Here is a 21,467-nt window from a genome sequence, read left to right on the forward strand (position 1 = left end):
ATATTAGGAGACAGCATGAATCTTCAAACAGCAGCTCCATGACCCCATCACCATTTTCAGTACACTATTTCTTTATCTTTTTCTAATAGTTTGGTGTATATCATCATCATCATTTTCATCATCATAGCTATCGTATAAATATTATATAACAAAAGGCATTTTGTCTATTAGAATGGTGTATTGAATCCTAAAATTTGTCATTCAGACTCAAAATATTTGTAATGTGCTGTTCTTGTTATGGAATTTTTTTTCTTTATTTTTTATTATTAGCGTAATCTTTTTCTGCACCTGAATAAAGAAATTCAACCCAAAATTATATGGAATCATTTCTCTACTACATGATTTAGCAATAAATCCCAACATATACATGTGTGTGTGTGAATAAAAAGGGTGATGGTTGATTTTATGGTACTCCCACTTACTTGCTTATGTGTTCATGCATATGTATAACATCAGTAATTGGAGGACTCGGCTCACTCTGGCTACCTGTACTGACTCACATTCTTCTATGACTTCAAATCATTTTTGAAAATATTTTTCAATACTGGACTCAGATTCAAGTCTATGGCTACTCGAGCCTTCATGAATCAAACCTTTAAGTTATGTCCAGGAGCCAAAGTATACTCGTATACCTGCTATATATATGTATATATGTATGTACACACACGTGTATATCAGCCAGAAGGGTAGTAGAAAAAATGTCAGTTCTATAATTTGCCTAAGAAAACCAGTAATCAAATGCATGCACGATATATCATATTATTAATTAACGACTTTGTTTGAAAAAATTAAAATCTGGAGATATATATATATATATCTAATAACATGAAAGAATTATATATGTGTGAGTGAAAGATTCCTGAACCCAAAGGAGAATGAATAAGATTAATTTGGGTTGACGCTTCATGATGGAGATAGAGTTGGATGAAAAGCCAGTATATGCATTTTGAGACGGCTGCAGCTTTTAACTCGTAGTTTTTCAGAGATGACCCAGTAGATGAGATTTGTTTTACTGTTGAAGATCTCTCAATTAATTATGAAGTGGTAAAGATCACAGTACAATCTCTCAAGAAGAATTTCTGGTATCATCAAGATCTAATTTATGGTGGTATCCTCTTCCAAATAAAACATAATTGCTAATTGGCAGATGAAAACTAGACAAAAACTTTTTTAAAAAATATGTTATTCCAATCATATATAATTAAAAAAACAAAAGCATTATATTCTGACCCAGGTGTGTGTGTATATATAAGTATGAATCTTCATAAAAAATTTTTAAGATTTATCATAGATGTGTATTGTTTCCAAAAGAAGGAAGCTTGTTCCAGAAGATACCTATTAACCACTTTAATTAATATATTCATTAGATATAAGTATATTATATAGTTTATATTGTAGTAATCGTGTTAATTAATCAGTGTGTTGAAGATATTGTTTGAATCCTTAGCTACGGAGAAAAAAGAGACATCATGTTGATTTGACGTCAAGAAAGAATATTCATAAAATTCAATCCTCTCATCATAATAATCTATACTCATGTATATATATATATATATATATATTTATTGTGGAAGACTTTAAGCACCGAAATTGCCTGGAAGATGACAGCGCGGATCTTCCGAGTACTTGAGACTGAAAAATACGGTGAGTGATATTATCAGTTGCAATACACAACTACTTATTTTACGGAGAACAATTATCAGACTGACACTTATGCTCAAGAAAAGCAATCCCCTACAAGTTGTTTGCATATATATATATATATATGTCACCACGATTTACATGTAATATCCACCTAAAAAAATAAATAAATAAATAAGATTTGAAATTTGAAAAAAAATTTTAAAAATTTAGACTTTTAATTAATTAGAGACTTAAATGAAAATAAATAAATAAAAAGATTAAAAACATAAATAAGTAGAAGTAGAATGGGGCAAAGGAAATAAGGAGAATGGATGACCCAAATCGGATCGGTTGAGGAGATCGGATGGAAGAGATTTAAAAGAAAACGGATGACCTAGATCAAGTCATGAAGATCTAATGGTTGAGGGAACGGGTATAAAAAGAAAAGAGATTAGGATTTTCTCTTCATTTTGAAGAATAGCCGGAAAAGAGAGAAGAGCAATCGGGAAGGGAAGGAAGAAGAGAGGGTCACGCGGGGAAGCCGATAGGAAGAAATAAGGAGAGGGAAGGAAGAGGAAGGGAAAAGAGAGAAAAAGGAGGAAGGAGAAGAAAAGAGAGGAGGGGCCGAGCGTGAAAGAGAAGGGGAGCCAAAGAGCGACCACCACGAGGGAGGAAGAAAAGAAGAGAGGGGCGGAGGTGGGAGAGTGTGGAAGCCGAACCGAAAGGAAGAAGGAGGAGAAGAGAACGGCCGAGATGTCGTGTGATGGCAGAGACCGAGGCAAGCGAGATAAAGGTTTGTCCTTTTTGTCTTTTCTTCCCTTATTTTCCTTTTAATCTATTTCTATTTTGCACTAACTGACTTTTTAAGTGTAAAAAATCATCATTCTAATTGCAAGTACGTAAGGAAGCCGCGGGGTGACTGAGAGGAGGTGACCGGGAGCCAAGCCGATGCCAAAATGTCCACGTCGAAAGGTAAAATCATTTTATTTTCGTGTTTTGGTGGTGGTTGAGCGGTGGTGGGGCGAGGCTGGTGTCGGGCTGGCCGTGCGGACTCGGCCAAGCCACCCACCAGCGTAGGAACCGAGGAAGCCTTCTTCTAGAATGGGGAAAGCTGACCCATTTGGGAAGCCGAAGAGTCTTCCCCGATCATGGGAACCTGACCCACTAGTTTGGAGTTCTGATTCGCTGTTGGAGAAGCTGAAAAAGTCTTTCTCTAAAAACAGAAATTTGATTCGCCAAATGGGGAACCGAAAAATTTTTCAAGTACGGATCCTGATAGATTCGAGTATTCCGTTGGGTAGTCATTGGAACCTGTAATTTAATAAAATTAATTTTTAGTATTTTAAAATATTTTAATTAATTATGTCGTGTGTATAGAAAAATTTGGACATTCAGATGGATCCGAAAAGACACCTAAGAGAGTAAGTATTTTTAAATCTCAACCGAGTTTGAATTTTAAAAAGTGCATTCATTTATTTAAATTATGAGTTTTAAAATTTGAACAGACATTGACCTAATTTTCGATAAAAAAAAACAGAATCCAAATTATTATCAGTAAACGTAAGCAATTTAAACCATATGAGGAGACGAAACCAGAAAACAGACCCAATAAATTGAGAGTTATTTGAACTGATGAAATTTGAAATTGAAAAAAAAAATTTTCAATTAAGGAAAAATTGAAAAATAAAAAGAAATAAAATAAAAATGTAAAAATAAAAATGAAAAGAAATAATTGAGGTTAAGAAATGATCATTTAAATAAATTGAAAATTTTGAAATGAAAGGGTAGGGGTGAATAGAGTAGGTATCCTAAATACCTATTCATTTAGTCTGAATCGAGGAGGGAAGTGTGTGTGTTTAGCTGAAGTTCAGCACATATGGTGAACTTGCACATGGATAGAGTCTGAAACCTAATTTAGACGTGGATAGGCATTTGTGTGAATGTGGGTCACTTAGCAAACGTACCTATTGTGATTTATGTGTGTGTTATCCATGCGATAGAGGGATCAATTTTGCTTTTCTTCGATGATGATATAAACGGCACCACGCGATGAAACTATAAAAATAATCGTTCGAGTGTATCTGTGATCTTTTGTGTGTGTGTGTGATTATATTTCGAGATTATGAACGATATTTGAGTGTATCTATAATTTTTTTTTGTGTAATTATGTTTTGAAATGACTTTCGAGAGTATGGAAATATACATTTGAGATTTGTATGTGATATTTAAGAGAATTCATCAGATCGATCAGGAACATGTGAAATAGTGAAAATAAGAATATGAATTTGCACTAAAATATTTTTATTGTTTTTTGTTTCTTACCGTATATTTTGCATGAAATTTTATCTAGGTTGAGAGAACGGGAATACTTATTGAGTTGGTGAAATTCACTAAATTTTACCATGATATTTTTAAGATGAGAATGAAGAGTCAACACCGTTACCAGACGAATAGAACCTGTAAAAGTGTTCTTGTTTTTGTATATTTTGTACATATTCAAAAAGTTTTATTATGTTCTATTAGATTATAAATTCAGAACTCATGTTTTGTGTATATACTTACTGTACATATCACATGAAATGTTAGGTTGATCCACACATGTATATATTTTATGGACACACTGCATGAAAGGGTTTGAGCAGAAATTGCGTTTCATATCTAATATTGGGACGTGACAATACATGTATATGTGTGTATAATTGGGTTGGTGGGGAGCTAGTGAAATATTGGGCACAATGCAAGAGATTGATTTTAAGTGCGACTGAAATTACTGGTTGTGATTCTGATATTAAAATGAATCTAACCGCACTTTCATAACACAAAAGATTTTTATTGACTTGAAACTTCACCTACTACCCATTCCCAACAGGAAGAAAACGGATCATCACCTTAAGGTAAATGTTCTAATAACACTCTCCATCTATACATGTACACACGCAGATAACTGTATATATAGATAGATTTTCAGCCGTTACATGTCAGACAAATTAAAGGAGTTAAAATAACTGAATTTCTTAGCCTAGGAAAACGTCAAGTATTAAGAAACTTTAACACTGAATTTTATGCATGCATGGTTGATTCCTCTAAAAAGGACATAGCTGCACTGGTGCAAGAATAGGCCGTACGCCAGACTGCCCAAATCTGTAAATGTTTACACTGCCCCCCCCCCAAGCCTCCGCTCACGACAACCCTACATTCAAATATGTATATATGTATATATATATATATTCACGAAAAAGTATAAAGCCCATGTATAATTCCTTTTTTTTTGGTTAAATACCCTATTTATAATTCGCATTTTAGGTAGATACCTTGGATGTAGAAATTCTGGGTTACTCATTTTCTTTCAACAAGAAAGCTAACTATAGGCTATGAACAACACAATAATCAGTGGAAACAAAAATTCTATGGTGCCTGAGGGCATCACAGCCGCAAAAGCTATTAAAATTTCATAATAAATTAATAATGTGATGTAATTGTCATTTACTAAATTATAAAATGAATTACTACACAATTACCAAATTACTATAAAATGTTCAAATGTTTCTGCAATCACTTACAAAAAATAAATCAGCTATTTCAACATAACCCCAATTTAATAATTTAACTTTTATTGAATATTCTACAAACTACTCGTCAGGACAGCAAATAACAGTAATAAAGAGCAGAAACTTAATTTCCTATTCTGACCAATCAAGGGCCAAGGTCAGAGTTGAAGTGATCAACTTTTTCTTCCTTATCTTTTTTGTTAATCTAGCAAAAGTGGAATCACTTAATTTTTGCTTCTGCATAAATGAGATTCAAAGAAGGAAATTCATTCTTTGGCGGCTTCCAGCAGCTCCTCCCATGAAACTAATTTTTCTCTGGGTTTGTTTTGCAAACTGCCAAGCATCTTCTCTTTGGAGTCAATCCTTTCCCAGCCAGAGAACGGGACAACTTCAACATTCTTGTTATCCAGTAACTGGAGGAGTCCCTTCCTGCCAGGGTTTAGCAAACTAGAAGAAGCTGCTATTACTCCTTTTTCAAGGTCCTCTGATATGCTACCAACCTAACATGTTAACGTTCAGATTAGGATTTGCTATAACATCTGTTTTCTAATCTTAGTATTTGTTATGGCAAGATGATTTAGATGTCCCACGATGGCACTGATGTTAAATATCTTGAAACCACCTTCTACTGGAAGGATGCAAGAGACGACTTACAGTTTCATCAGCGCAGTAAAGATTTGTAGCAATAATCCCAGTTGGACCTCTCTTCAACCACCCACATACATACAACCCTGTTTCGACCAGACAACCTGAAGTATCAGTAAGAACTCGACCCCTTTTGTTAGGGACCACACCTGCAAATATGTAATAAGGCCAGTAAGCAGAGCCATTCTCTCTCCCTTCTCCTTATTCCAGGGCTGACATGTAATAAAAATTGGGTCATGAAATGCAGTGTATTCAATATTAAACAGGTTTTTTTCCCTGGCTCCAAAAACTACTTCATACTCCATCATGTCAAAGAGATGTTTAAGATTTTGAAACTCCCAAATGTTAATGAAAAATTAATAAAATAACATGGCCAATATGTTCTATACATGTTGAATTTATTAGAATGCAACTAAAAATCCTTGTTTCAGAAGACAGGATTCCGTGAGAAGCACATAATTAGTTTTCTCCAAATGTTGATGTGCATTCAGCAAGTAGGTAAATAAGACAGAGCAATAAAATAAAAATTTTAATTTCATCCCTGACCAGCAGGTTTTATTTGTCCTACCCAAAACCTAATAGGAAGTCAAACCTTGGGTCAGACATGCATAATCAGCAGGTAAAGTGATTGTAATTAGTTGGTTGAGTTTGTTTAGATTAATTTTTAGTTAATCAGCATTAAGTAATTAATCGAGATTAGACCCTGTATATAAATATCCAATTTCTCATTAATGAAAATAAGTTCTTCATTTCTCAAATCCCCGATATTTGTCCTCTCTCTTGCATTCCCTGTCTGTAAAATTTCTTCTGATTTATAAGGAAAATTTGCAAAATTTTCTTCAATTTCTGGATGATTTCAAGCTTTAACATGGTATCAGAGCAATATCATGCATTTTGATTCCATTTTTCCTCACCATTTTTCTCTAAATCGATAAACAGAAAAGAGCCCTAAATTCGAGGTCCATTAAGCATCAAGAAGAAGAAAGAAGATTATGGTTTGAGTCACTTACACGAAGTATTTCAGAATGAATACCACAACCGAATCAACAATAATGGAGGAGCTTCTTGCTAGTCCGTTCTACGTCTACCCGAGCGAAAGCCCGTCCCTTCAACTCACAATTATAATACTCGCAGGTAACAATTTCTATTCATGATTTCGGGCGATGAAGATGGTCCTTATTACCAAAAATAAATTGGAGTTTGTAGATGGCACTATTTAAGTTCCGAATAAGGACGATCCGATATCCAAATCTTGGAAGAGATGCTAATATTGACTTAGATAACGAGAACTCTGTCACCTTGGATTGCACAGATCGATATCATTAATAAAAAAACCTTTAGGCTTGTTATCCAAGAACTTGTTCAAAAATACTGTAATGAAAGGAACATAGGAGTTTGCCGCTAGGTATTTGACCAAATAGGATCGTCCGGTTCCTATAGAACCTATCACTAAAATACCCCTAGAGGGGGATAGGGCTAAGCGGAGCGAAAAGGGTTTTCCATGAGACGGGAAATGAAAACTATTAGCCCCACACGAAGTTTGTGAATAAGTGATTGTCTGATAATGAGCAAGGAATATGTTATTTCGATTGATCATGTTAAGAACCTGTGGAAGGACCTGCATGATCGCTTTGTTCAAGGGGATTTAGTAAGGGTTTCGGATTTGCAGGAAGAGTTAAATAATCAGAAACAAGGAAACTACACTGTAATACAATATTTTACACACATAAAGGTACTAGGGATGAACTGCATAATCTTTGTCCAACACCAATATGCAAATGTGCTGTTAAGTGTGCTTACGATGCTAATTCAATTTCTATAAAGTACCAAGAAAAAGACAAAATTATAAGGTTTTTAAAAGGGTTGAATGAAAAATTTAGTGAGGTCAAATCTCATATTCTGCCGAATTTGAACAAAGTGTTCTCTTTAGTGATACACCAAGAGAGGACAAATATTGGGGATTTGAGAAATGAACAACTTGTTTTCATTAATGAGAAACTGACTATTTATATATAGGGTCTAATCTCAATTCACTACTTTAATGCTGATTCCCACTCATGCCTGCCAAGAAATCCCTATCGCAACAAGGAAAATGAAGCAAGAAAGTATTTATGGTTCCCACTCATGCCTGCTAATACTCTAAATATAAAATACATTTAGATATATTTTAGTATTTCTTTTGAGTTATATGCATATGAAAACTTCTACATATATGCAAAAGCATACATAAACTCATAATACATACTCTTTGTTTTAATTTTCTCTAGTAAATTCTCAAGAAATGTTTACAATTTAATAAAAAATGGTATTTATTATATTTATAATAACATAGACAAATAAAACTTTAATAACCTTCATAATTATAAAAAAAAAAATTTTAATCAGATATACCCATCCTTACATTGCTTCAACCCTCCCCAAACGTTAATTTCCTTTAGCCAGGATGGCAATGAAAAAAGCAGCCACGTTGCCATTACCTGGCCTGGTCACTGTTCTTTTCTTTAAAACAAACTGAATAATTGACCAAATAATTTTTGGAAGAAGCTTTTAGCAGTTAGATGAACTAAAATTAAAAATATGCACATATCTCTTTTCCTGAAGATAGAATGACTGCAAGCATTAAAATAGAAACACAGTGAGATCTTAATGAAGAGCCAGATCTACTTATTCATTCTACCTTGATGGTGATCAAAGGGTAAACCATCAACTGGGACTGACCTGTAACCAATACTTTTTAACACTATCCTGCAAACATGAAGAACGCATTGCAAGTCAGTAATCAGTGACTCAGTCTACGTCCCAAACTTCTGAACGTAAGATAAGGAGAAGAGATAAATTCTTAAAAGAAAAAAAAAAGGAGAAGAAATAAATATTCTTGAAGCCTCTACTTCACTATCGGTTATTATTACAGATTGTATAAGAAAATGCGTACAGGAGATTAAACCTATTCACAACCAGGCCCTTTTCAAAGTCAGTAATAAGGATTTTTCATTCTGATAGAAAACTTGGAACAGTCTTAGTCCTGAAATACAAAGAAAAAAATTACCCGCAGCTAAGATCCTCATATTCTCCTGTACCAACTGCAACTTGTTTCCCAGAGCCAACACCTACAAATTGAAGTTACAAAAGGCAAAATGAGCGCCTTTGGTATTGAATTAGACAGTTCAAAATGGATCTCTCATTTCAATCCAGCTGAACTAGCCCACAAATAAGTAATTCAGGGGAATTAGAAAAACTTTTGCCAATTTACCATCACCATTTTGGTTGTTACATTGAGGATTCCACAGAATTCAACATGGGAAGGCTATGAGATATCCACAGCCAATACCAAATTATACAAAAGCCAAAAAAGATGATTAGTGCATAAGAAATATTTACAGAGAGCTTACCTCTAAGAGCTGTCTTCTCAAATCGCACAGCTGAAACACGACCCCTCCCGTCTTCTGATTGTAGAAACCTGTCAGGTTTATGGAAGAAGACGAAGTGAAGTTCTCGCTGACCTGGGCTGGGTTGGGAAGGTCCTGAGGTGGCTGCCTTTTGAATTAATTCGTAAACCCTTCTCCGAATTCGATTGTTCATCATCTCTTCCTTCACCCAAAAACAACAATTACATACAAAAAACATCAACATAAAAGACTAGAGTAAAAAAGTGAAAAGGAAAAGAAAAGGCTTGTAAAAGTTTCAATAACAATATTTATTTAGACAATCAGGAAAGTCAGTAAAAAATCCAGAAACGTTGCTACTGGAGAGATTAAAAAATATAAAAGAAAAAGAATATAAATTATCTGACTTGTTGAAGATTGAGAATCGACATATACCTCGTCCTCTCGGGTTTTTAGTAAATCAGCTCCATTTATTTGAATATACAAATCTTTCATCCCTGAAACAAGATCAAGTATCACTATTAATTCCATAATCATGGGAAGATCTGGAAGGACATCTATTGAACTGATGGAAATTACATACATAAGGCCAAAACCTTTATAAAAGAATAACACCCAAATATAAAATTAATCGAAAAATTAAACAACTAACCACATGTTCAATCACAACATTTTAGATGAAATAAAGGGATTTGGTAGTATACAACCATGCATACAATCAAACACTGAGCATAGTAGGTTTGTCCTTATTTCAAATAACAGAAATTCTTCCATAATACTCAGGGTAAAGGGCAACAATAACAAGACCAAAAGAAAGTAGACTAAGAAAAGATAAGGTCATCAGTTAATCAAGTGAACTGAAAATATCCTTCATGCAATTAAGGTTAAATTTTAAGGAGTGGTAGTACCATATGATAAAGGTCAAATGTGATTACTACATAAAAGCACAGAAAAATGGGGGAAACAATCAATTATCAGTGTACACAATCAAGGAAATACCAAGAACTTCACGGAGCTCTTTAGCAGTACAAGCCGCTTGAACTGGCCCCCGTCTTCCAACCAGGTAAACTTTCCTGTAATTGCATTTGTATCAGAAAAGCTCAGAAACCTGATACTAGCAACAGATTTATCTGTTTACTGTATATTACCTGATAGAACTTTCTTCTAGAGCAGTTAAAGCATGACTGGCAATATCAGTGGAGGCCAATTCTGATGTTGATCGTAAAAGGATACGAGCAACATCAAGACCTACATTTCCCTGACAAGTACATACAACCACTACCATTTTAAGTTATTGTACCAATATTAGAACATTCAATATAAGTGAAGGATAGAGAATAATATTGTGATCTTATGGACAACTACTACATAATTAACAAACCCTCACCAAAAATGCATGTGTATGGGGATATTTGCACAAAATTGCTCAAGCTGAGAATATGGACATGTCTAGTTATGCAGTAATATTAGGACAAAGGAATTTACACAGGTTAATAATTATCCAGTGTCAGAAGATTCCAAAGTCAAAGCTCGACAAGTCTGCCATCTTGCAAATACCTTTACAATACATAGCTTTATGGTCGAAGAGTTGACGGTTGTTGGAAATTCCAAATATTTTTTAATACAGTTAAAGAAGACTAGTCTATTTGTTATATTCAGAAAAAATCTCAAAACAGAAACTATTCCATCTTAATCAGTCTTATCAAGTTTGCCCTTGTCCTATGCCTGACTATGGCATTGCATGACTAATCTAAGCTATGCAACTTCAATTCATAATGAAAATGATGTGAGAATGGCCAAACTTGTTATAGCCCACAATTCAAGCGCCTTTCCTTTTTCTTTTAAGAATAAAAATTGAGAACAATAATCCTATAACCAATCTCCTGTCATAAGAAAAAATACGGTACAAAAAGTACCTGGCCAAGAACAATGGCTGTATCAGAGCTCTTCAAATCTGGATTCAGGTTTCTGTAGTCAGGATGCCCATTGTACCACCAAACAAATTCTCTAGCCGAGTGTATCCCAATCAAATTCTAGTTGGCAATTTTCAAAAAACATATGGAAATAACTTATGAACTCATTCTCAACATTATTATCCAATTACCAAGAGACTTCAAGAAAGATTTTTTATACTTATAAAACATACTTCTCCTGGAATATCAAGATGCCTATCGCTCTCAGCCCCATAAGCAAGCACAACCTACTCCATTGTATTAAACATGGATCAAAATGATGTTACTCCCTCATCCATACAACACAAGTAAAATGTTAATAACCCAAAAACCGAACAGGTGCTGCATATTACCACATCGTACAGATTACGGAGCTCAGCAAGTGACACATCAGAACCAAAAGCTACATTCCCAAAGAAAGCGACCCGCTCTTGTTGCGCGACTCGAGTGAACTGATTAATCACAATCTGTTGCAAGTTTTCTGGTAAAATTAAACCCAATTAAGAACATTTTTTTTTAATCTTTTAGCACCAACAATAGAAGAAGTAATGAACTACATTCAGCGCGTACCAGCAAAATTCATACCTTAGTTTCAGGATGATCAGGTGCGACGCCGGAGCGCACCAATCCAAACGGCGTTGGCAATCGATCGATTATGTCAACTTGCGCTTCTTGGTGCGCCTTTAACATCTGTTGCAGTAGTTAATTAAAATATTCGAAAGAAAAAACGATAAATCACTTGATGAATCAGCAATTAAAGATGTTCGATCCTCAATAAGCTTAAGCACGTAATTAACCTTCTCAGCAGTGTAGAAGCCAGCGGGCCCACTTCCGACGATGCAAATATGCAGGTGGCGAGACGAAACAGTTGAAATGCTTCGTGATAAGCAAGTCCTTGCATGGAAGAAGATTGTCATTCCTTCCTTTCCTTCTTTTGCTTTGTTTGGTTGATATTGCTACTGGCTAGTATAATCAAGTTTTTAGGGGGGAGAAAGTAGGGTTCTTGTTCTCAAAGATCAGAGCAGCCACGGAGTTTCCAGCTTCCAGTTGAATTACAGAGGCCCAGTTGTGAAATATGGACTTGGTTGGATTGACCGTATAATATTTGGGGGCATGTAACATACATTCCAGAGCCCATGTGGATTAATCTCTTTAATGGCTATACATAGATACAATTTTCATTTAATTTTTAATTTTAATTGTAATATTTATTTTTTAAAAGATGTACAATTAAAATGTTTTTTATTTTATTTAAATCACCACTACATTGACTTTGACAATAACCTAAAGTTAAAGACTGATATAAAAATAAAACTATATGAATTTTAATTAAATAATCAAAAACTGGTTAACAGACAAACAAATGATAAGTTTTTGTTACTTTTCCTTAAAGATTTGTTTTCATTCATTCAATTTAAAAATAAATAAATAATTTTTTTATTTTATCCTTAAATTACATGATTTATCATTTGGTTAATAAATAAAATTTATTGATTTTTTTTTTTTTTAATAATTATCATCTTTATTCTATTTTCCGTAAAACGGTGCGTTTGGAATTCAGAAGATGATGGCGTTTGAATTTGAATGGGTTAAAATGAGTGTTGATTTCTGGGCCGAATAGGATCAAGAAGGGTTGGGTTTTTAATTTTTACTTTTATTAAATTTTGGTGAAAATGGGTTTGGGTTTGGAATTTTAAAGGAGTTAGAAAGAATATAAAGTTTGACCTCTCTCTTTTTCTTAGCATAATGGTAATAGAAAATACTTAGACTAAAAATAACCATAATAATAAAACTAACTTTGAAATAAACTTGTGAGGACAAAAGTTGGAACCTATCAAATTAATATGAAAAAATAAGTATTTAAAATTGTTTAAAGATAAATTTCGTATTAATTTAAAGAAAATAAGTGATGACTAAAAACAAAAAATGCGTGTAGATATTTTAATTTTTTTTTTAATTAAGATTAACTTTAAGCTCCTTTTACTAACGAAGTAAATCCAAACAGTTTCATTATGCTTAAGGCTTATTTTGTATTTATATATATATATATATATATATATATATGTGGAGAAAGTGAGCACATGAGTTAATTTGTCTTAAGCTCTTATACCTAAATTAAATTTTAATATTTTTCATTTTACAAAAGTATGGAGCACGTGTACGCGTGGGAGGTAGGTGAGAAGTCGGATCACTTTCGGTGAAACTTCTTTTTCTCTCCCTGTTTGGGTCAACAAAAGTCAACAAACTTCAAATATTATAATATATTTTTATTTTCTAAGATTATTTTAGTTAATTAAAATTATCATAACTCTGCCATCAAATCACAAAATGTAGTCGTCAAAATAAAAATCAACTGCACCGGACACTCGCTAGTCAATAAGAAAATCCAGTATGGTAGAATTTAGAAGTCAATTAACTAAGACATTGATTGGATTTTTTTTTTTTTTTCCCCAAGTAGAAATTAGTTTTTTTTTTTTTTTTATCAAAAACAAAAAGATATTAAAATATTGTATAGTTTAACAATTTTGTGATCTATAAGCTAGCTGGGGTGCACGGAGAAAATATAATTTCATAAGTTAATCAAAATGAATGTTTTACTGAACATAATAAAAATATTTGATTTGAATTAAAAATCAATTATTGTAAATATTTAAAATAATAATAATAATTAATAGATTGGCAAGATTCACGTTTTGTGTGCAATGATTTAAAGAAGCTGGATCAGGCACACTCTTGTTGGAGAGAATGTAAAAGCTGCAGTGATGATTACTTGAAATTTAAATGATTAATTAGGAGGTATATCATACATATATATACCTTATTGTATACAAATTATTATTAGTATTTAAAATTCGCATACCTCTTTAAAAACGTTTCAATTCTCAACTACCCAACGGAAAGGTCAACTAGGCCCCCCTAATATTTCTTGCACTCTTTTTATGTAAATTCCCCTATTCTTTACTTCATGCTCGTATTTAATTTATTAATTTAACGTACAAGCCATTAAGTGCATCGTCTAGAGATAAGTTAATTACAAAAAAAAAAAAAAATTGATTAACGTACATATATATTTTTACTAAAAATTTGTTATTGTAATTTGCGCGAGGGAGGAGACGTCATGTGTGCGTAAGGATGACATCACCAAATAATAGAGAATTTAAAAAAATATATATATATATTTAAAAGGAAAAGGTGAAGAGAAATAATAATAACAGGAAGGACCCAACGTTGATTTTGGGCAGTGAACATTATTAAACAAAACAAATAGAAAGTAGTTGTTACAGGTCGGTGTCTCGGGACAGATTTTTAAAATTAAATTATTTTGAATTTTATTTCTGTATAATTATTTGGGTGTCTGGGGCCCACATTCGAATGCGGCAAAGAACTTTTAAGTCACTTTCACGTGTAAGCTCAAAGAAGAGTAAGAGTTGTGTTTGTACATCGCCTCCCCCTATCCAGCCCGCCCAGGACCCACAAACCGCCCCCCTCTGACTTTCGTTTTCCAAAGTCAATCTCTGTTTTTTTTTTTTTCAATTCTTAATAAAAAAAATTATTTATTTACTCTGTGCAAATTTTTTAATTGTGATTTTAGAGGCATTGGGGTTCTCATTAATTAATTGTTAATTGTTAACTGTTAATTTTTCTAATTAAGTAATTATATAGATACGAACTATATTCAATAAATTGAAACTAGTAATATATCTATTACATACTAGAAATTAGTAAGAATTGAGACCAAATTCTCCCTTTATCTAAATTGGTCTACTAATCATTTGATTCCAAGGGATTGAATAAAAATTTTAAGTAAAATATGGTCAGCAACTAGTTTATCTCGAATTAAATAAAAATATGAGAAATTTTAAATCAATGAAGAGAATTAAAAAAAAAATTCTTATGTTACCCTGTCTTTGATTATCTAATTAATTAAAAAATAATTAAATTTGATTTAAATCAAAAAATTAGTTTAAAAAATACAAATCCTTTTTTAGAACATAAATGGGGACTAGAAATAAGTTCTTGATAAAGACAAATGATGAGAACATGGGAAAGGTATTCCCCACCCTACTTGTGTTCCTAGCAACTAATACTTGATTGAGGGAGGACTAATTCATTCTCGTGTAATGTATTTGCAATAGGAGTATCCTATTGTTGAAATTCAAGATCAAAAAATCATTTCTATCTTGATAGTGAAACTTAAATATTTCTTAATAAAACTAAAATATTGATATACCTTATTTTTACAATTAAACTTATAATCTCGTCCTTTAATTGATATAAAATAAGCTTATCTAGTGATGAAACAGAAAAAAAAAATAAAAATAAAAATATTTTTTTCCAAAGTTAAGTTTTATACTTTTTACTTATTTGAAAAAATAATAAATAGATTCTAGTAGAACTTCAATTTTTAGTTGTTTGATTAATTTAGAGGCAATAATGGAACATAAGTAAGAGCAACTTTTATCTTTATATAGTAATTTTAGTTAAACAGAAGTAACCTAAAATTGCAATTTAATAATTTTTCACTGTAATAGTCACAACTTGAAATATCATTTTTATCTTATCAGTCATGCTTTTTTTACCCAACAATCAATTAAAGTATTAGTTTACCTTAAATATATAATTAGAATCTTTATCTTTTTTGTATAAAACAAACTTTTTCTTGATGAACTAAAAAAAACGTTTTTCTCAAAACCAAAGATTGTTCTTCTTACATTAGAAAGACTGCATATGGATTCCAATTAAACTTCAACTTCAACTTGGTTTACCAGTTCTAGGATAATGTTGTAATAAAAAAAAACAACATCCATCTCTATATGGTAATTGAAAATATAAGTCATTCATCTTCCTACATTATAGACATCTCCTTTGTCTTTAAGGGCAGACTCCTTATATTTTTTTTACATCTTATGGAAGTTTCTCACCGTATAAATTGTGAAGTTATCACTTCATTCATGTTTATTTATTATGGGTCTTATCAAGGAATTAATAACTAAATTTCTTTTATATATATGTACATATATATTACATATATATTATCAAGCTTAAAATGATTCACTTACCCATTTTTTAAGGCTCAAGGAGAACCCATAACATACCATGGTGTTGGCCACCTTATGAAACTCCATCATGTTTTTATAGTGACTTAAATTTTTAATAGGGTCCTTAATTACCATCACCCTAGTTAGGGGTATTCATATATTTAGACTTGAATTGAGGATCAAACTAGGAGAGATGTAATGTAACACCCCAAATTTATTATTATTTTTATGAATATTATTTTGTTTTATTTTAATTTTTTATAAATTTTATATGAATTAAATGATTATTTATATAATAATATATGGTTTAAATTTAGTTTAATTTAATTAAATAGAAATAAAAATAATAATAATGATAAAAATGGATAAAATTATTTTTGGAACTTAATTGAAAATAATTTTGAGAAAAAATGGTGAAAATTCGGATTTTGATGATGTTTTTGAAAAGAAAATCGAAAATAGGGAGTCAAAACGTAATTTAGAAAAATTATGCCACGTCAGCAGTCCCGACCAACCAGGACATGCCGCGTGGCAGAGACGCTGACGCGGGAGGCCACGCGGAAGGGAGCCACGTGGGCGATCTGCGTGCGCGCGATCAGACGGTTGAGATCCGTTCCCGCGCGCACGGACGGCCCAGATCAAAAGCGCGTGTGGACGGCCCAGATTGAATCACGCACTGATGGTCCAGATCGCATCGTGATGGACGGTTCAGATTAAATCGCAATGGACGGCTCAGATTAAAAGCAGTAGGTTATAAATAATCTCATCCACACCCAAACCCAAACCCTAGCCGCCAGAGCCCTCGCCGGAGAAGACCACTCAGCCACCGGGGGAACTGACCGCCACCACCCGCCGCCGCACCGGAGCACTTTCCGATTGTCAAACGAGGTAAAAATTTTCTTTTTGGCTCGGATTTCGATTCTAAACCCACCTGTGGCCAAATTGGAGACAAACTACATGCCAATTGGCCGAAAAAAGGTGCCAAAACCCAGCGGCGCTGCCACGGGTTTCCTCAGTTTTTACCTCCGATGAGGGCCCTTCCCGATTCCCGTTCAATGTAATATTTTCACCATTGTGACCATCGTTCCTTCCTCTACAGGTTGACCGGAGCAAAACACCAAATCGCGACTCGCGCCGGAGGAGCCGCCGCACCAGAGAGCTCCGCCGCCGGTAAGTCTCAGTTTTTTGTGTTTTTTGGGCCCACCGAGGGCCTTACGTGTGTTTTCTCACAGGAACTGGTACTAGTTTGGCTGAATTCGGCCGAAAACGGTCGAAAACAGCCAACCCGAGGTGGATTGCCACCGCGGACGGCAGTGCCGTCGTTGGAGCACGGCGAAGCCGCCGTGCCGGAATTCAAAATTTGGCCGAATAGGCCCTGGGTCTGATTTTGAGTTATTTGGGGACATGTGTAGGTACCGGAAATGTGTTTCAGTTCCCGGAGAAAAATTCAGGGAATTTAGGGACTACCCGTAGGCGCAGTGAAAAACCGATTTTAGACTCTAAATCAAGTAAGGATCTCTCACCTTATTTTCTATCACGGAATTAAAGTTTAATAAATGATAAAATATTATTTTATGAATTAATAGATATGTATAATTAATTGAAGTTGCTAATAGAGCCCAAATCTGATATACGTTTTTGGTCGGTTCTTGTTTTATTTTACAGTTTTAAATGTGTTACAGTATATGTAACGGCCCCGAAAATTAAATGAAGATGTATGTATTAAAAATCTTAAATGCGGAAGCGTAATAAAAATTTTAATTAACATCCCTTACACAATAACCAAAAACGTACTCAAAATATGAAAGAATAAGCTAATTAAAAGAGATACTTGAAATAAAAACTATAAATAGAACTATAAAGTCTCTAGACGTCTAACTCGTCGTCTTCCTGTGGAACAGGCTCGGGAACCACATCTTCCTGATCTAAAATGGTTAAGTAAGGAATGAGTTACACTAGCCCAGTAAAGACATTACACTATCTCACCGCAACAGAAGTAAAGGTTGGTAGAAAACAAAAACCACCAATGGAGCATAATTTATAACAACTCATTTATTGATAATAAAAACCTTTACTGTCCACTTACCTCGGTGAGATTCATGAAAATAACATATGAAAACAATAACATTATAACCATCATAAAATCATATCGACTTTGTAACAGAACACATGTCATACTTTTGCACTTCAATAATCAGACAACAAATTTCATCTTTTACTAGCCTACTAGTATCCATAGGGATCCATAGGGGGTCCCCGCTACACGTGAACCATTAACATTAATAATCTGGTTCCAGTGCTGTCCCCATACCCCGTCCGGTATTGGCGCCAAAACCATAAACCTCAATACCCCGTATGGTATGAGGGTGAAACGGGCTGTCCCGATACCCCGTCCGGTATGAACGCCAAAACACCTAAGGTCTCCATACCCCGTTCGGTATGAGAGACCACGTTCCCGGTAGGGTTCCCTACGGACTCTGTCCGTCCACCCTCTCCCAGGATACCTAGTCAGGCTGTCCACATTATCTATTTATCAATTCACATAACCTTTTTGCCCTTTTCCTTGGTCTCAATCATCCAATCATACACAAACATGTAAACCAGTAATTGACACCAAATAAGACAACACAGTATCGGGTTCACCATAATACAAACCATAATAAAAGAAACCATGATTCATGCATACGAGACCATAAAATAATTACATCAAATATCATACTGCATTTAATACTGAAAAATAGATCAAATAACAACTGACCAACAATGTATCAGATTCGGGCTCCATTGGCAATGTCAATCAATTATACATATCTATAAAATCACAAAATACCGTTTAATTATTTATTAAGCTTTAATGCAGTGATAGGAAGTAGGGTGAGAGATCCTTACTTGTTTCGGGGTCTGAAATCGGCTCTACAGTATGCCTACAGACTGTCCCTAAATTCTCTGAATTTTCTTCGGGAAATTGAAACGCACTACCGGTACCTGTACGTGTCCCAAAAAATCTCAAATCAGACTTAGGACCCCTTTCGGCCAATATCAAAATTCTGGCACGGCAGCTCTGCCGTGCTCCGGCGACGGCGATCCGCCTCGGGTTGGCAGGTTTTGGTCATTTTCGTCCGAATTCGGCCAAACTTACATTGGTCTCTGCGATAAAATAACCCTAGGGCCCTCGATGGGCCAAAAAATCATAAAAATTGAGACTTACCGGCGGCGGTGCTCTCAGGTGCGGCAGCTTCTCCGACGCGAGTCGTATTTTGATGTTTTGCTTCGGTCAACCTGTAGAGAAAAAAACGGTGATCACAGAGGTATAAAAATTGCATCGAATGGAGATCGGGAAGGGCTTCATTGGAGGCAAAAACAGAGGGAAGCCGCGGCGACGCCGCTAGACTTCAGCGGTGTTTTCTGGCCGATTGGTCGGTGGTTTGGCTCTGATTTAGCCATAGGCGGATTCAGCATCGAAAAACGAGCCAATAGGAGAAAATTTACCTCTTTTGGCGGTCGAAAAATTTTCCGGTGCGGCGGCGGGTGGCGGTGGCCGGCTCCTCCGGCGTCTGGTTCTTCTTCTCCGGCGAGGCACTGGCGGCTAGGGTTTGTGGTCGGGTGTGGGTGAAGTTATTTATACCCTTCCCCTTTTAATCTCAACCGTCCATCAAGATTTAATCTGGACCGTCCGATCGCGATTTATTTAGGATTAAATCTGCACCGTCCATCACGATGCGATCTGGGTCGTCCGTGCCTGATTGAATCTGGGCCGTCCGTACGCGTGAGATCTGGATCGTCCGTGCGCACATTTGATCTGGGCCGTCCATGCCCGCGGGAATGGATCTGGGCCATCCGATCGCGCGCACGTGGATCGCCCACGTGGCCCTATCCCGCGTCAATGTTCCTTGCCACGCGGCGTGTCCTGGTTGGCCGGGGCTGTTGACGTGACTGCTGACGTGGCACAACTTTTTTAAATTACGTTTTGACCCCCGATTTCTGATTTTCTTTTCAAAAACACCCCCAGAATCTAAATTTTCACCCCTTTTTTCCAAAATCAATTTCAATTAAATCCAAAAAATAATTTTACCCTATTTTATCATTATCATTATTTTTATTTTTATTAAATTAAATTAAAACCTTATAAATTAAATATATACAAAATTAAACTAAAATTCTAATATAAATTAAAATAAATTAAAAAATAAAAAAAATAATTTTTTGGGTGTTACAGTATGTGGCTTATTTATTCTATGATTTTTAATGCATGAATCATTGTTTGCTTCACTGCTGCTTAATTTTGTGAATTTAATATATGTTGGCCTTGTGTATGAATGTTGCTTGCTTAAATAATTATGTTTGAATGAGTAAAGAAGACTAAGGATAAATAGGAATGGGATTGAATTGATAATTGGGTAAGTTGACAGCCTCACTAGATATCCTGGGAGATGGTGGACGGACCGGGTTTATAGAGAACCCTACCGGGAACGTTGTCTCATACTGGACGGGGTATGGAGACTTTAAATGTTTTGGCGCTCATACCGGACGGGTTATGGGGACAGCCCGCTTCACCCTCATACCGGACGGGGTATTGAGGTTTATTGTTTTGGCGCCCATACCAGATGGGGTATGGGGACGGCCCTGGAATTAAAATGTTAAGGTGAATGGTTCACGTATAGCTGGGACCCCTATGGATCTCCATAGATACTTGTAGGCTGATAAAAGATGAAATTTGTTGCCTGATGATTGAAATATAAAAGTATGACACGTGTTATGTTACAGAGTGTGTATAATCATGTTATTATTTTCGTAAGTTGTTTTCATGAATCTCACTGAGGTAAGTAGACAGTAAAGGGTATTATTATTGATAAATGAATTTGTTACAAATTGTGCTCCATTGGTTGTTTTTGTTTTTTACCAGCCTTTACTTCTGTGACAGTGAGATAGTGTGACGTCTTTACTGAGCTAGTGTAGCTCATTCCTTACTTAACCATTTCAGATCAGAAGGAGTTGGTTCCCGAGACTATTCCGTAGGAAGACGGCGAGTAGAAACCTAAAGATTTTATAGTTTTCCTTATAGTATTCATTTATAGTATTTCCTTTAGTTAGCTTATTTTTTCATATCTTTAATATGTTTTGGTTATTGTGTAAGAGATGTTAATCATAATATATTTTATATCGCTTTCGCACTTAAAATTTTTATATACATTTTTTTTTAATTTTCGGAGCCGTTACATGTAAAAACCAAATTAATTTGGTCTAAATTTTTAATATTTATGAGATTAATAAAAACTA

General features: G+C 34.6%; 1 protein-coding gene and 1 long non-coding RNA gene across 2 annotated transcripts; one reads left to right on the forward strand and one right to left on the reverse strand.

Annotated features, from left to right (window-relative positions):
* The first annotated feature begins 1,906 nt into the window (after positions 1 to 1,906).
* LOC148253051 (uncharacterized) lies at positions 1,907 to 4,305 on the forward strand. The gene is made up of 2 exons (XR_015813312.1): positions 1,907 to 2,416; positions 2,520 to 4,305. It is a non-coding gene; the product is annotated as an uncharacterized LOC148253051 (long non-coding RNA).
* Positions 4,306 to 5,057: 752 nt separating this feature from the next.
* Positions 5,058 to 12,239, reverse strand: LOC110818598 (Pyridine nucleotide-disulfide oxidoreductase family protein). Its single transcript, XM_022047518.2, has 13 exons — positions 11,949 to 12,239; positions 11,737 to 11,841; positions 11,505 to 11,618; positions 11,346 to 11,399; positions 11,116 to 11,232; positions 10,348 to 10,457; positions 10,199 to 10,272; positions 9,635 to 9,696; positions 9,206 to 9,404; positions 8,863 to 8,923; positions 8,494 to 8,561; positions 5,826 to 5,965; positions 5,058 to 5,671 (listed from the first exon to the last, which is right to left on the reverse strand). The coding sequence occupies exons 1-13, from the start codon at positions 12,066 to 12,068 to the stop codon at positions 5,438 to 5,440; spliced, it is 1,458 nt and encodes a 485-aa protein (XP_021903210.2). The 5' UTR covers positions 12,069 to 12,239; the 3' UTR covers positions 5,058 to 5,437.
* Between the last annotated feature and the right edge of the window lie 9,228 nt (positions 12,240 to 21,467).

Source organism: Carica papaya, chromosome 7 (assembly GCF_054855325.1).
Source record: "Carica papaya isolate Zhongbai chromosome 7, ASM5485532v1, whole genome shotgun sequence".
NCBI classification, from domain to species: Eukaryota; Viridiplantae; Streptophyta; class Magnoliopsida; order Brassicales; family Caricaceae; genus Carica; species Carica papaya.